This window comes from Canis lupus, chromosome 4, assembly GCF_048164855.1.
Source record: "Canis lupus baileyi chromosome 4, mCanLup2.hap1, whole genome shotgun sequence".
Taxonomy (NCBI): domain Eukaryota; kingdom Metazoa; phylum Chordata; class Mammalia; order Carnivora; family Canidae; genus Canis; species Canis lupus.
Genome location: NC_132841.1, coordinates 3759278 through 3776482, shown reverse-complemented (window position 1 = coordinate 3776482; position 17205 = coordinate 3759278). Strand labels below are relative to the sequence as shown.

At 35.7% G+C, this 17205-nt stretch overlaps 1 protein-coding gene across 1 annotated transcript in view; it reads left to right on the top strand.

The window, feature by feature from the left end:
* The window catches only part of RYR2 (ryanodine receptor 2), a 753550-nt gene that overhangs the window by 278162 nt on the left and 458183 nt on the right, over nucleotides 1–17205 (top strand). The window contains exon 4 of the mRNA XM_072822940.1: nucleotides 6980–7084. Coding sequence (XP_072679041.1) covers nucleotides 6980–7084 — 105 coding nt within the window. The remainder of the gene's footprint in view (nucleotides 1–6979; nucleotides 7085–17205) is intronic.

Here is a 17205-nt window from a genome sequence, read left to right as displayed (position 1 = left end):
TTTGTGATTTTTAAGATACGTACATATTGAGGCTTCATTCCCAGTGGAAGCCTCTCCTCTGGTTTCCTTTTGAGTGTTTGGCTTTCAAAATATCATGTACTCGTGTTCTCACTGACAGTGGCTCCCACTCAAGGTGTGTGAATAGATTTGACCTGAGATTATATTCCTGTGGTGATATTAGAATGGAAGAGGTGATGTGTGATGGAATGTCCAACTAGTGTCTCTCTATATTTTCACTGAAACATGTGAGTCATCTGAATGTTAAAGTAATTGTGAAAATAAGATAGGTTGGCATATCTATGTGATATTATATTTAAAGAGCTTTGTATAAAAAGATGTGTGCCAGTAGGCAAAACGAACACTGAGAAAATCCTATGAAACCCTACTAATTCATTAGGGATTTTCCTAATGAATTGTGGAATTGACAGAGTTAGGCTGTGTGTAGTGGTAATTTACACTAAGTACTAGCCATTTAAACCTGCTAATATGATCCTTCCCCATCTGGACCTGTGTTGTCAAGGACGCCCAGGAGAAAGACTTGAGTTTTTCTGAAGGGATTCAAAGGCTTTAGAACTGGGGAAATCCAGGCATATCCGTTTCATCTGCTGTGATTACATTTAGTCTTTTATTAAAAAGCTGATCTAAAAGAATTAGTTTACATAGGATAAGTATTTCTTTCTGTAACGCCATTTCATGTTGACCTTTGATGCAAAGTGGGATGAAGGGAAAAGGAACATGACCAAAAAACAAAACAAAACAAAAACCAAAGCTACCCAGAACTGTGAACTCCCAGGGAAAAGTGTGAATGTCTTTTAATAACCACATTGTTGGGCTGGGAATATGGTGAAGTGTTATCACTGGAGTCTTAAAGAGGAAAAAGTGAACTCAGATTTCTCTTATATCCTGCTTGATATTTTCTTTTTACAATATTGCGTATAAGTGAATGGGATAAAACACCGTAATTTTATTGGAATGGTGGAATATAAATGTAGTAAAAAATATTTTTCCCCATCTGGTAGGTGAAGTTTTGTCTGGTTCATGTTTCTACTTGGCTACTTAAAAAAAACAGCAACTTTATTTTTTGGTGAAGATACAGTTTGATACCTCCATAGTTCACGGAAAAGTTGACCCTCTGTGGCTATAGTGCCTTGCCAAAGGCTACTCAGCAGATGGCTGGCTGAGCAAAAACAAATCTGTCTCAACCTCAGACCATCTGCTCCACTCCAAAATATACTGTCTTCACATTTCTTGATGGAAGAGTAGCTCTTCTCTTAATTTACATCTGTGTGATTCTGAGCTTTCTGATTTAGGTTTTTCTTAAATTAGGAAGATAAAATCATATTTTATTGGCAATTTTTGGTTTATAATGCATTGATTTTCTTATTTTAATCTCAGAACAATTCTTTGAAATTTGATAGATATTTTGCCACTTAACAGATGGGAAAGCTCAGACTGATTTATGTGAAATCCCTTGGCTAGTTATGCACTGGATCTGAATCCTATGTTCTTGGATACAGGGCCTTGCTCCTTTTCTTATGTTGCCAAATTATCAAGATTTAATACCCTATTACTTTTCAAAATACATTTTGAGATACCTGAGTTACCCTACAGGTTATGTGGAGCACAATCAAACGGCACTGAATAAAGATAAATTAACTTGTCTTTGTATTAGAAACCTAGCAGTACTATAACAGAAACAAAAGTAGAGAGACCTGTCACTAGGGCTGTAACTACCTCTATGCAGGTTCATATAACATCCCTATAAGCAGATTTGCTTCATTTTCCAGAAATAGACAGACTTAGAGCTTAAGGTCAACTCAAGGAAATAGTGAACATTTTCTTTTGTAAGCCCCCACATTAGGCTGGTTGGGAGGTGAGGATCCAAGTTGAGTAATAGTCTTACATAACAGAGAACTTGAACCAATCTTCAGGAAGAATATGGCATATCTAGATTCTCTAATAGTCATGAAGAATGATGTGGATACAGATCTACTAATAAACAATGATCTCTAAAAAATGATCTTTAAAACGTATTAGTAACTTAAAATATGTAATTTGTACAGCATGAGCCCTTTAATTGGAACAGCCATTCTGTATGCTTCTATATGAGCATATGTATGTAAATGCATAGAAAAAGACCTGAAAAGATACATAATCCAAAAGGTCCTCAGACTCCATGTGGTGATGCCTGGCAGGGAGGGGAAGGGGGAAAGAATATAATTAAATTTAGAAAGAGAGTTTTCAGTTTATCAGTATTGTTTCAATTTTCAGTAGGGAAATTCTTTTTTTAAGATTTTGAGATAGAGAGCAAGATCATGAACAGGGGGAGGGGGTCTCCCCTCTGAGCAGGGAGCCAGATGCAGTGTTCTGTCCCAGGACCCTGAGATCATGACTTGGGCTGAAGGTAATTATTATCTAATTATTTAATCTATTGAGCCACGAGGCACCCTGGGAAATGTTATTTAAAGATTATATATAAAAAAAATTAAAAAATTATATATATACATATATTTTATTTTATTTTATTATTTTTTTATTGGAGTTCAATTTGCCAACATATAGCATAATACCTAGTGCTCATTCCATCAAGTGCCGCCCTCAGTGCCCATCACCCAGTCACCCCCACCTCCCATCCACCTCTCTTTCTACTACCCCTTGTTCATTTCCCAGAAAAAAATAAAGATTATATATATATATATTTAAAGATTTTATTTTATTTATTTATTTATTTATTTATTTATTTATTTATTCATTCATTCATTCATTCATTCATTCATTCGAGACACAGAGAGAGAGGCAGGGACACAGGCAGAGGGAGAAGCAGGCTCCCCACGAGGAGCCTGATGTGGGACTCAATCCCAGGACCCGAGGATCACAACCTGAGCCAAAGGCAGATGCTCAACCACTGAGCCATCCAGGCATCCCGATAAAATGTTTTTATATGGGCTTTTATTTACATGTGATTCAAAATATGAAATAGTTTCCCTAGGTGGAGACCTGGAAATGGATATCTTAGGCTAAAGGAGGAAAAACATGAGTAAGCATATGAAGATGCTAAAATAAAGTGGTTAGTTACTATGCAGCTTTTATACAGTGATAAGAGATGATCTATGACTTATTAAGTCCCAAATTAATCAGTTGCAGTTCACTTAAGGTAATGGCGTGTTTCAATAGGTTTTTAAGTGGATTAGGCAGATAGATCCCTAGAAGCCAAATGGTTTGATGGATACCTCAGTGGGAAACCTAATTGATTTCCCACAGACTCTCCAGTGCCAACAAAGCCAGATGCTGTGTGTGGTAATTCTTGAGAATTTTCTCCCCTTAAGACTAGATGATTGTCAGGCAGAGGAAACAGTGACCAATTTGTATTTTAAAAGGAGGAAAAGGCACATAGCCATGCTATTAGCTTAAGGTTTGTTATTCTTGCAGAAGTATAAAACTTCTTCCCCATAAACTGGGATTTCCCCATAAAACTGGGATTGTTTCCCCATGAAGAGTATTACTAACCTTTTGCCTGCTTGCTTTGGGTGCTGTTCTGGGCAGCCTATTTAGATGTTTAGACAGAAGCACTTTCTCTGACTTAATTTTGCATGAAAGAAATGTTATGTATAATGTATAAGAAATAGATAGGCCTATATGCTGTGCTGGCGTTCTTTTAGATTCTGACGTGATCTGTTCTGAAGCACTTAATAATGTAAAACATACAGTGTAAGCGTTGCTTTTATGATTTAGGAGCACACTCATTGTAAGGGCAAGTGAACTTCTTTCATATTAAAGTTGGAAAACTTACATTTCTAGTAATAAGACTTCATTAAAAAATAAAAGATGAAGGACAAGATGACAGCTTGCAAATGTTTGTGACTTGGAGCTCTCACTCCAGACGTTTAAGAAATGTTTATTTCCTGAGCCTGGTGTTAGGAGTCATTTTGATTTCTGGCCATTTAGTTGGTCTTTAATGAGTGCATGAGATCCTTTATGTTCCCCTGACTTTACTTTATTTCTGGGAAGTAGGAACAAAGGCTGAACATAAATGCTACAGTATGGTTTAGCTATAAAACGTTCAAGACTGTTTGAAGAAACACTCATTTAAATTAAGGAGTACTTTGAGGAGTTCATTTTCAAAGGTCACAAGTTACAGTAATGATTCTGTTGCCTAAAATAACCTATTTTTCTTTAGAGCAAAGCAAAGGGATAGCACTACAGAGCTCTGATGTGTTGTTTCACATTTTCCTGAAAGGAGTAAACCATATTTTCTTTCTGCTCAGCTTTCCTGTTTACATCTGTGTGTATTTGAGGAGGAGAGGAGCTCAAAGAGAGAGGAAGGAGAGGAAGATGGATCAGAGAAAGTGGATTGAGTCTCTGAGAAGACAGAGTTGCCTTCGTGGATTGTCTGTTCATTTGCTCTTGCTAACTCCCACTACCTGGAAAAATATCTTGTAACAGATATGTCCATCTGTGGCGAAATGAAATCAGTGTGGCAAGATTAATCCATCCCAAATCCATGTGTTTTTCAGGAATCTTTAAAATCAGTGCAACTATCCTAGTGATCCATACTTCAACATTTGGAGCAAAGTGAAGCATGAAATGATTTAAATATGTTCAGTATATAAACTTTACCAAAAAATGACCTTTTCTTGAAAAATACTAGAACACTTTGGGTGCTATGAACAGGTCCATAATTACTGAGTTGTGTTTGCAAACACTATGTCTCCAGTGTACAATCCATTTAAGAATCAATTTTAAGAAATGAGTGCTACTTAAGTGCCAGTGAGAAATGACAATATACAAAATTAATGATAGTGGTTCCCTTATTTTGAGTTCTTGTTATGCTTTTGACACTGTGATAAACTCTTCATTTACGTTTCACATCAACTCTATGGGGATGGTATAATTATTATAATTACTATATCATTTTCCATGGAAGAAAACCAAAGATTAGAAAAGTTAGTAGATAGTAAGTAGTGACGCTGGGATTATTGCTTAGGTAACTGTTTATAGAACCCAAGCTCTTAACTGTTATAGTCATTCTAAAGGAATTAGCAGATATGGGTCTGAAATAAGTGCAGTAGCACACTGGGAGCAGTTCTCATAGATTCCTGAGAACTATGTGTTACATATTGAGGAATTTTGTGAGCTGATTTATAACTTTTGACTTTGAAATCAACAGTTATTAGAGTATTTATGTCAGAAATGGGCAAATGTTACAAATCGAGGGTTTTTTTTTTCTTTTTGAGAATTGGTTCTCTTGAGCACCATTTAGTAACATAGTAATTCTACCAGCAATGTTTGTCAGAGTGTGATTTCTAAACCTTCACATTTAAATGGGTAAGAATGGAAGAAATGCTTTGAATATCATATTTTTTGCCCAGTATCATTTGTCTTGGTCTGATAAAGTGCAATTAGTATAGTTAGAACTGAGAAAATTAAATTTAAAAGAATTTATTCCTAAATGTCAGAGTAAAAGAGAAGTTGTTTCCTAGCCTCCAGTCTTTTATCTGAAGACTTTGGAAAGAAAGTTCTTGTCTAGATGACTGCAGAGTATGAAAGCAGTAGCTGTGCCCAGATCTGGGATTTTGCTTAGATGACTAGCTGAGGAGGAATGGAAAGAAATTTGACTGGGAGCATAGAAGCCCATGACAGGAGGGGGGAGGAGTCCAGTGAAGTAAAGTTCATTAAAAAAATATATAAAACAAACCAGAGCAAAACATAGGTGCCATGCTCTTGTGGGGTACAAGTAATCCTAGTGGCCAAGATGGCAAGTTTCTTTTATCCACAAGAGAATTTTAATTTTGGAACCCTAGCTCTTCATCTTGCCTAGAAATCATAAAATATCATTCTTTGCTGGTAAGAATCATTCTAATGATAGTAGCTCAATTTAAGAAATACTTAAATGTTGAAAATTATAATTTTGATATATTATATCAGTTTGTCAAATTTATCCTCCTAATATTCTTTTTGTGAAAAAGACATTGTCTTACTTACATTTAGTGTGTAATGTATTTATAATGTCCTTCTGTTAAGAGAGTCCTTTGAACATCTTCCCAGGCCCAGTTAGATTGCCTACTGGATCCTGCTTATCTAAAACAAAAGCTATGTGAATGATAATGTACTTATTCCTGAGAGGAATAGTTTTAACTCACCAGTTAGGTCTTACCCTGTTTCCTTCACCACCTGATAGTTAGCTTTTGGGATTTTCAGAATTTATAGGGTTATTGATTAGAGTGGAAGTTTCAGAGGAAGGAAAGAGAAGGGGAGAAGTATGATTAAGGCAAAAAACAAAAACAAAAACAAAAAACAACCCACATACATCACACCACCCACCCACCCATCCCTGGACAGAGCAGAAATTACATTGCTACATCTAAAGTTAGAGACCAAATATGTATTCAACTTAAATAAAACAAAGTAATTGTTTTCTTTCTGGATGAAAAGAAGCCTGTATAGATGACTGTTTTGTGCCAATTCAATTTCATATTTATTAATTTCAATTATTAGTTTGAGGCAGGTGTTTCTTGTTCTTTATATTTTTTATTAGCTGACTTCTTGATAGATTAGAAATGAATGGCTTTGAGAGTCCGGGAAATTGGCAGTTTAATACTGCCATGAAAAATTTAGTATTGTAACTTTGGAAAAGTTACCTAACTTGTCTGTTTTCTTGTCTGTACAACACTAGTAATAATCCTTATGGATGACCATAGGACTTACTGATAAAGCTCTGAGTGCAATGCCTAGAAGAGTGGGCCCTCAATAAATGGTAGCTATTGTTATCCATAAATTCAAAAATGTATTAAATGTGAAATAAATAATGTATTTTGATGATTTATGAACTGACATTAGAGAATTGACAAGTACTCTTTTTTTTTTTTTCTGTGAAATAAGCTGAAGTATAATAAGGTAAATTGGATCTGGTTGCTTGATGATGATGATGATGATGATGATTATGATGATGATGGAGGCATCTTTTCTTCTTTCCACACAGAATGTTCCTCCAGACCTCTCCATCTGCACCTTTGTGCTGGAACAGTCTCTCTCTGTCCGGGCCCTGCAAGAGATGCTGGCTAACACTGTGGAGAAGTCAGAAGGGGCAAGTACTTAATTTGTGTATATTTGTAATATTTTAATGAACTCATTGACTGTATGAATGATTTCTTTCATAGGTATTGAAGATTTCCTTTTTGCTGAAATAAGTCAATGTGTTTTACTTGTGATTTCCTTAAGTTTGACTTTCTGCTCTGTCCAGTAGACCTGTGATATCTTAACCTAAAAAAATCCAACCTCAAAGTGGTGTATGTCATTGCACCTCATGCTTATGTCTATAATTTAAAACCGAATCTTTCTTTGAGCATTTGTGTGTTTTCTTACATTTTCAGAGCTGTTATCCTTACTATCTTATTTAATTGCTTTATTCATGGCTATTTGTCTCTAATTAATGTGTACTTCATTTTCAAATACCTCTAACCATGTGACTATGTTCTAAGCTTCTTTGTGGCAAGTAAAATTTCATGGCACTCATATTTTAAGTAATAAAATTATGGTGATATGGCTTTAATCAATTGTAGTTTTGCAAATAGCTAATAATTTTCCTCTGAAAATTGAAATTCTTATTCTGTCCCTAATGAAGACATTTTTTTCCCCTTGAAGTCTGATTTGGTAATTTAAATTTTTTTCCATGCTATAACTTGCTATGACAGATTTCTGGGATACTTTTATGCTTAACCAATTCATTAAAGGTTAAAATTAAGCGGAGGATGGATGGCCAAATTTTGGTTTCTTGTTTTTTGTTTGCTTATTTTTTGTACCATAAGTACTGCAGTGTATGGTTTAAGAAACTACACTTTTTCCAGGAATGAAACTGAAAAATTTCTCTTGCCATTATTGATCTGTGTGTTACTATTATAGTTTTTTTAAAGATTTTATTTATTTATTCATGAGAGACACACAGAGAGGTAGGGACACAGGCAGAGGGAGAAGCAGGCTCCCTGCAGGAAGCCCGATATGGGACTTCATCCCTGGACTGCAGGATCATGCCCTGAGCTGAAGGCAGATGCTTAACCACTGAGCCACCCAGGCTTCCCACTATTATAGTTTTTAATAATTATCCCAGTTTAGATAAGTAAGGGCATTGAAAAATAACACACGGTCCTTCAGAAAATGAGTGATCAATTAAGATGTAACATATTTTCATTAGCCATCTTATTTTGAAAGATTTGATGTCACAGAATTGAATTGATTTGTGTATTATTTCTAAATTCATTTTAAATGTTAATAGTATACTAGTATGGAGGAGAAACTTTAGTGATTTTTATTTGATATTAGAACAACTTTTTTTTAAAAATATTTTTCTACTGGAGTTCAATTTGCCAACATTTAGCATAACACCCAGTGTTCATCCCACCAAGTGCGACCCCCGCCCACTTCCCTTTCCACTACCCCTTGTTCGTTTCTCAGAGTTAGGTATCTCTCATGTTTACAACAACTTATTTTATGAAAGACCCAAATATATGTGTTTTTACTTTTCAAGTTCATTTTTGGTTACAAAAATTTTTTAAATTACTATATTAGCCTATATAAAATGTTTCTAAAAATTTCTTTTCCTAAATGCAAAGCTTTTACAATAGGCTTAAATAAACTCAAATTTCTCAATTCAACTAGTTTTGTTTCTACCTGGAATAACCTCTTCTGATTTTTAAACATCACTGAGGCATGTCAGGTTTGAAATTGAAATCTATTTTTACAAGAAAATATAATTTTTCTTTTACCTAAGCATCTGGGAAAGTATGTATTGCCATTTTACTTATCTTTGTAGATGCCAGCTGATGGATGAAATGGTCATAAATTTGATTTTTATATTGCTAAGCCAATTTTCCTAAATTTAACATCTTTGAAAAGATGTCTTATCCCTCTCAAATCATGGGGTTGGACTAGGCAAGCTTTAAATTTTCTGTGTGAATAGAAGCATTGGAAATCCTGTTTTAGGAGTTACATTTTTAAGATTAAAATTTCTGCACTCTCCTGCCAATATTTTATTTAGCTGTATTTTATTTTGAATTCTTCCCCATCTGCAGGTTTCTATCAGTTTCTAAAGTGGCAATTTATGTGATGTGTGGAACACCATGTTTCGAAGTCCGGCATAGCTATTAATAAGGCATTAATTAGAAAATGTAAGTTGAAAAGGATCTGCTACAGGAAAGGGACATATTTCATTGAATTGAATGTCACTAGTAGATGAGTAAATTTTAGGAGTAAACCGTGTCCAATAGCTCATGGGGATCCTATATTTTAGAGAAAGAAACTCTCCTAGACCACAGAGAAGTTTTGATTATACCCTGAAGTGATACTCAAAATAGTTAAGAACTTTGGCACAGATATCAATTAATCAGAGTGGATCTCAGCTATAAGGTTAGAGGCTAAGTCCTGGAGACATTTGGGGGTAGTTCCAGTGATTTGAGGGTATCCTGTAGCCTTGGGCTGCTCAGAATTAGGGAATACTTGAGATTTGGTGCCATGACTATTTATCAAGAAAGAGAGAAGTTTTCCACCTGAGCCGCCATCTGAATCATAATAGTGCAAACTGGGCAAATAGCATGTGTGCTTATATGTGGTCAGCAGATGTCTCTGGCACTCATAGGTGTCAAGTCTTTTGGACTCTATAGGTATCCATAGCCTCATAACCAACTAGTTCTGCTTTGAATTCATTATAGGAACCCATGGCAAATCCTTTTGTCAGATGAACTGTCATCTCCAACTTAATAAACTGCAGTCAGTAGATTTACTTACTTTTTTTAAAAAAAGATTATTTATTCATGAGAGACAAAGAGAGAGAGGCAGAGACACAGGCAGAGAAAGAAGTAGGCTCCTCACAGGGAGTCCTATGTGGGACTCGATCCTGGATCCTGGGATCACACCCTGAGCCAAAGGCATACGCTCAACCACTGAGCCACCCAGGCATTCCTCAGTAGATTTACTTAAAGAAAGATCCACTTTTACTAGGAGGAAGTATATCATCAGAGTATTGCTGATTTTCATTTTTTTCCTTATAAGTGCACAGTGTATCAAAAAGAACCTCATGTATTACCTGATTCCATGACTCATTCATAATTAACTTTCTTTACAAAGCCTTGTCCTTTTTTTTAAAAAAAAATTCTTTCTAAATTTTTTATGTAATTCAGTAAATTGCATAATGCTTCTTAATATGCACATAGCAATATGAACGCACTTGTTAATGATAAGGAAAAAATCCATCTAGAACCATGCCTTTTCTTTTTTACGGTTAACCTATTTTGCTCATATTCTTGGGTCTCTCTAAATAAATGCATCATTTTCATAATTTCAAGAAACTAGCAAGAAATTCTCAGTGTGACTTGTGCCAAAACAAATCAAGAAAATTACTGATAACAAAAGGATATGTGTAAGATGAAATAGGGAAAAATATTACCTAATTTATAAAGTTTTGATCCTATAGAGTTGCTTGTTAGTTATTGTAAAATAACTAATATTTTTGTGGCACAAAAGCATTCTGAAGGATTTTATCTAAAGGGATTTTCTAAAATATCTGTTTTATAATAAAAAGTATAGTAAGATCTAGATCATATATGTATCCATTGAATATCATTTAGACTTTGTTCTTATTCAAAGCATAATCAGTTTTAAAGAGGTTAAGGCTCATTTATCTGAGTAGCTGCTCTTAGAGCCTTTAACATTTTGAGGATAGAGATAATACATGTAAAACAAGGAGAAAATGACCCCCGGAGCAGCACCCGTCCCTTTGGCCGAATTTCGCCTGGGCATCTTTGATTCTGTTACTGCTTCTGTTGTCCTCCTGGGTTTATGTGGTTCTGTATAACTTGTCTGTTTGGGAATCTACATCTGTCTACCTCTTCTCACTCTTCTGACTTATTTTGCATGCTGGTTATATAGCCTAGGGCCAATAGCAGGGCTTTGTAGAATTAGAGAAATATTTTAGAATAACAGCTCTGTCATGTATTCACTCTGTGGCTTTAGGGAAGGTTATGTCTTTATCATCAGGCTTGGTAGTTTTAAAATGATGGTGCATGTAGACTATTTAGCATGCACTTCACAATGATTATTATTATTCTTTTACTTATTCTTTTCCTCATCCCTATCTGCTCCATTAAGAGGACAGTTAACTAATTTCTGACTGCCTTTCCCCTGCCTTGGTGTATTCCTCCCCTGCCATCTTGGCCGGTCCGGTTTCTTGTCCCTATTCCTCCAGTATATCAGCCTACTTTTGGCACATGGTTCTGCCAGTTTGTTGATGGCACAGTTATGTTAAACTGTAGAGTCGATGTAGTGAATAAACTTTAGTGTTCTAGGTGGTTTTATGCTTTTAGCTATTTTACTATGTCTTTGTTAATTCACAAGCATTTTTGAACACTTTCTCTATACTTTTGTTTTTTTGTTTGGGGTCTAGTTTAAGGATTCCCTTTCATAGGAGCACATATGTGAAGTGAGAGGGCACATAGTATAGTGGAAAGAGCTTTGTGTTTTGGAGTCTGGGCAGTTTACTGAAGATTCTTACTTTTTCATATAATAATTTTCTTAATTATCATTTGTTGAAAAGGCATTCCTTTTTTTAATGCAATGAGTATATTAAGTGACTTACCTGTATATTTAGGAGGATATATTTTATTTTATTTTTTAAAGATTTTATTTATTTATTTGAGAGAGAGTGAGAGCAAGAGAGAGTACACACAAGCAGACAAGCAGTGAGTGGGAAGGGGCAGGGGGAAAGGAAGAAGCAGACTCCCTGCTGAGCAAGCAGTCCCGTGTGGGACTTGATCTAAGGACCCCAGGATTACAACTTGAACCAAAGGCAGATGCTTAACTAACGGAGCCACCCATGCACCCTAGGAGAGTATATTTTAAAATTATGACATTGACTGTCCTCTGTCTTTTGGTTTAGTTGTTTCTGAGAGAATTATAAAACCCTGTCTCTTTTGCATTTGCCTTATGTCCACTTTACTATATTGGTTCCTTGTTGTTTGAAATTTATAGCTTGAACCAAGAAAAATTACCTAAAATTAAACCAATATTTACCCCTTCTGTCCTGCTCTTTGGGGGAAGTAGGTTGAAATTTATGATTTAGGTGATTATGATTGGTATCATTAATTTATGTTCTATTTTCCTCATATTGTAGGTAATTGGTAATTTACTATAAATTACAAATAATACTTTAAAAATCTATAACATTCAGAATGTAAAATATTGTTTATTAGGAATAAAATCATTCAGTTCTCATCATTCATTTATTTAATATAAAGTTTTGAACATATATAGGATAAACTTTATAAAGCCCTTTGGATAGAAAGATGGATAATAAGTGATTTATGCCATTAATGGGTCCACAGTCTAATGCAGGTATAGAAAAACAATTACAATACAGTTTGATGTGTGTTATGTAAGTATGTACACTCACAGTGTGAGCACAATGAAGGGATTGAGTATGTGGAACTTGTCATTCCTTTGAATTTTGAATTTTCTTTGGACTTTCTACAATCATTTCTAATACAAGTAGAAATAATACTAAGCATTAATGTAAAAATCATTTTAAATTTTTCTTCAAAGAATGATTTCATCTCATTAGGCTTTTGTTTTTAAAATTCTAATAGAAAACTGTACTTGCCAGGAGGACAACATCTAATATATCCAGAGATGTCCTTAAATGATTCTTATGTTTCAGTTTACTAAAATGGTGTATTATTTTACATGCAATTCTAAGAACATTCATATTTCTAAATTGTGTACAGTCTGTAATTAAAGGTACAGGATACTACAGTGATTTAATTATCAATAGAAATATACATCAGACTCTGACATGTCCAGTTATTATGAGGAATGGAGTTAGAGAATGCAGGGTATTATTAATACAGCTGTGTCATCCTTCTGATAACACCTCTGCTTTTTGGGAGCACATACTCAGAATATCAAAAATGCATCAAGAAAGCAGCTAGCTAAATTTACTGATAAGTGAATCCTTTGAGAAAACATTTTTTAAACACTGAAGCACCAAGAATGAGTTTTTAAAAGGTACATTTCTCAAACAGTGAAGCGCCAATTTCAGGCATGTGATTGCATTTAAGATCATTTCATATAAATGCAAGAGCAGTAGAGGAAGGTTGAGAAGACCCATACAGATTTTGGAGTGATGAAGCATATGGATTCTGGAAGAAACATATTGCGTTCAGTTCCTGGTAATCTTAGGAAAGCTGCTGAACTTTTCTCTCCCTCAGTTCTTTCATTTATAAAGTAAGAGAAATAGTAATATCTCCCTCATAGTGTAGATGTGAGAATCAAATAAGTTAATGTACCAAAAATGTGACCAACATTCCTCGCACACAGGACATGCTATAGCTATTATCATTATTCTCATGATTTTTGTCTGACTCTGCTTGAACCAGTTCCTACCAGACCTGACTCTCTTTGATGAAGTACTATAAACTTTGGACCAAATATTAAAGCGATATACAACAAAACCCCCAAACACCTGAAGGCTCTGGAGAGTTGGACAAAAACAGACAGATTCTGGATTGGAGTCTCACTTAAAAAATGGGATCATTGTGTATGAGTTTCCTCATTTTTAAGGCTTTTAGCCTAAAGGTGGATGAAAGTCTGTGCTATGGGATGGTGGAAGTTAGTACCTTCTAACACATGACAGACATAAACCCAAAACCAAGTGAAATACCATGTGGGTTCATTCTCTGGGATTATTTTCTCTCTTCCTTCCCATTCTACATCCTTCTTTTATCTTGTTTATGCTTTTGTGGTCAGTGTTGGGCTTTATATAAATATTGCTCGTTTATATAAATTTGGGATTGAGAATCTTCTAACATACAGAACAAAATATACTCAGAAACAAGAGAATCACCCTCTAGAACCCCTCAGGTAGACTACATCCTCTCTCAACTACCACTTCCTCACCACCACCATCCCCCTGCTTTTTTGTCTTTTTCCTCTTTACTTTCTTATTTTTTCCTGTTTTCTTCTTGTTTTTGGTATTTAGCTTTTTATTTTTACTACTTTGTTTTAAAATTTGTTTTTCACTCTAGCGATGCTTTTGTTTTATTTTGTTCTGTTCTTCTTTTTCTTTTATTTTCTGGTCTCTGACTTCTTCAGAATTATCTAGGGTGTATTTTACTTAGGTCATGGTTGATATTTTTGACTCAGTCCATTCATACAATCACTGTGCACTGGACAAAATGACTAGAAGGAAGAATTCACCACAAAAGAAAGAACCAGAAACCATACTCACTGCCACAGAGTTACAGAATTTGGATTTCAATAGGATGTCAGAAAATCAATTCAGAAGTACAATTATAAAGCTACTGGTGGGTCTGGAAGAAAGCGCAAGTTACTGCAGAATTGAGATCTAGTCAAGCCAAAGTTAAAAATAGATTAAAAGGGGTGCAATCCAAACTGGATGTTATAACTGCTAGGGTTAATGAGGTCGAAGAAAGAGTGAATGACATAGAAGACAAATTGATGGCAGGGAAGGAAACTGAGGAAAAAAGAGAAAAACAAGAGCTCACAAGGAAAGGCTTAGGGAAATAAATGATAGCTTGAGCAGGAAGAATATATGTCTAATTGGGATTCCAGAAGAGGCTGAAAGAGAGAGAGGACCACAAGTATATTTGAACAAGTCGTAGCCGAGAACTTCCCAAATCTGGGGAAAGAAACAGGCATTTAGATCCAAGAGATACAGAGGATCCCCCCCAAAAAAATCAATAAAAACCGCTCAACACCTCGACATTTAATAGTGAAACTTGCAGATTTCAAAGTTGAAGAGAGGGATCCCTGGGTGGCACAGCGGTTTGGCGCCTACCTTTGGCCCAGGGCGTGATCCTGGAGACCCGGGATCGAATCCCACGTCGGGCTCCCGGTGCATGGAGCCTGCTTCTCCCTCTGCCTGTGTCTCTGCCTCTCTCTCTCTGTGACTATCATAAATAAATAAAAAATTTAAAAATATTAAAAAAAAGATGAAGAGAAAATTCTTAAAGCAGCAAGAGACAAGAGGTTCTTAACTTATATGAGGAGAAATAACAGATTATCAGCAGTCCTCTCCACAGAGGCCTGGCAGACCAGAAAGGGCTGGCATGATCTAAATGAGAAGAACGTACAGACAGGAATACTTTATCCAGCAAGGCTGTCATTCAGAATAGAAAGATAGGTAGAGAGCTTCCAGGATAGGCAGAAATTGAAAGAATATGTGATCACCAAACTGGCTCTGCAAGAAATATTAAGGGGGAACCTGTAAAAGAAAGAGGGAACCCACAGAAACAATCTACAAAACAGGGACTAAATAGGCATTATGATGACACTAAATTCATATCTTTCAGTAGTTACTCTGAACGTGAATGGACTAAATCATCCCATCAAAAGACTCAGGGTATCAGACAGGATGAAAAAGTAAGACCCATCTATTTGCTGTCTACAAGAGATTCATTTTAGACCTAAGGACACCTCCAGCCTGAAAATGAAGGGGTGAGGAACCATTTACCATTCAAATGGTCCTCAAAAGAAAGCACGGGTAGCAATCCTCATATCAGATAAAATAAAGTTTAGTCTATAGTAAGACTGTAGTAAGAGATGAAGAGGGACGCTCTATCATACTTAAAGGGTCTATCCAACAAGAAGACCTAACAATCATGAATATTTATGCTCCTAAGGTGGGAGCCGCCAAGTGTATCAATCAGTAACCAAAGTAAAGAGATACTTACACAATAATACACTAATGGTAGGAGACCTCAACACAGCACTTTCAGCAAATAACAGATCTTCTAAGCAGAACATCACCAAAGAAACAAGGGCCTTAAATGATGCACTGGACTAAATAGATTTCACAGATATATACAGAACATATCCATCCGAACACTGAACTGAAGAATGTGAACCGAATACACATTCTTCTCAAGTGCACATGGAACATTCTCCAGAGTAGACCACATACTGGGTCACAAATCAGGTCTCAACAGATACCAAAAGATTGGGATTGTCACCTGCATATTTCCAGACCACAGTGCTTTGAAACTAGAACTCAACCACAAGAAGAAATTTAGAAGAAACTCAAACACATGGGGGTTAAAGAGCATCCTACTAAAAGATGAATGGGTCACTCAGGAAATTAGAGGAGAATTAAAAAGATTCATGGAAACTAATAAAAATGAAGATACAACCGTTCAAAATCTTTGGGATACAGCAAAAGCAGTCCTAAGAGGGAAATACATTGCTATACAAGCCTCCCTCAAAAAATTGGAAAAAACTCAAATACACAAGCTAACCTCACACCTAAAGCAACTGGAGAAAGAACAGCAAGTAAAGCCTACACCAAGCAGAAGAAGAGAGATAATAAAGATTTGAGCAGAACTCAATGAAACAGAGAGCAGAAGAGCTGTAGAACGATCAGCAAAACCAGGAGCTGGTTCTTTGAAAGAATTAATAAGATAGATAAACCCCTAGCCAGCCTTATTAAAAAGAAAAAAGACTCAAATTGATAAAATCACCAATCAAAGAGGGGAGGTCACAACCTATACCAAGGAAATAGAAACGATTTTAAAAACGTATTATGAGCGGCTCTATGCCATCAAATTAGGCAATCTAGAAGAAATGGATGCATTTCTGGAAATCCACAAATTACCAAAACTGGAACAGGAAGAAATAGAAAACCTGAAGAGGCCAATAACCAGCAAGGAAATTGAAGCATCCATCAGAAACCTCCCAGGACACAGAAGTCCGGGTCCAGATGGCTTCCCAAGAGAGTTCTATCAAACATGTAAAGAAGAAATAACACCTATTCTCTTTAAGCTGTTTCGAAAGATAGAAAGGGATGGAATGCTTTCAAACTCATTTTATGAGGCCAGCATTACCTTGATTCCAAAACCAGACAGACTCCAACAAAAAGGAGAATTATAGATCAATATCCCTGATGAACACAGATGCAAAAAGTTTCACCAAGATACTAGCCAATAGGATCCAACAGTACATTAAGAGGATCATTCACCATGACCAAGTGGGATTTATCCCCGGGATGCAGGGCTGGTTCAACACTCGTAAAGCAATCAATGGGATAGATCACATCAACAAGAGAAAAAACAAGAACCATATGATCCTCTCAATAGATGCAGAGAAAGCATTTGACAAAATACAGCACCCATTCCTAGTTAAAACTCTTCAAAGTGTAGGGATAGAGGG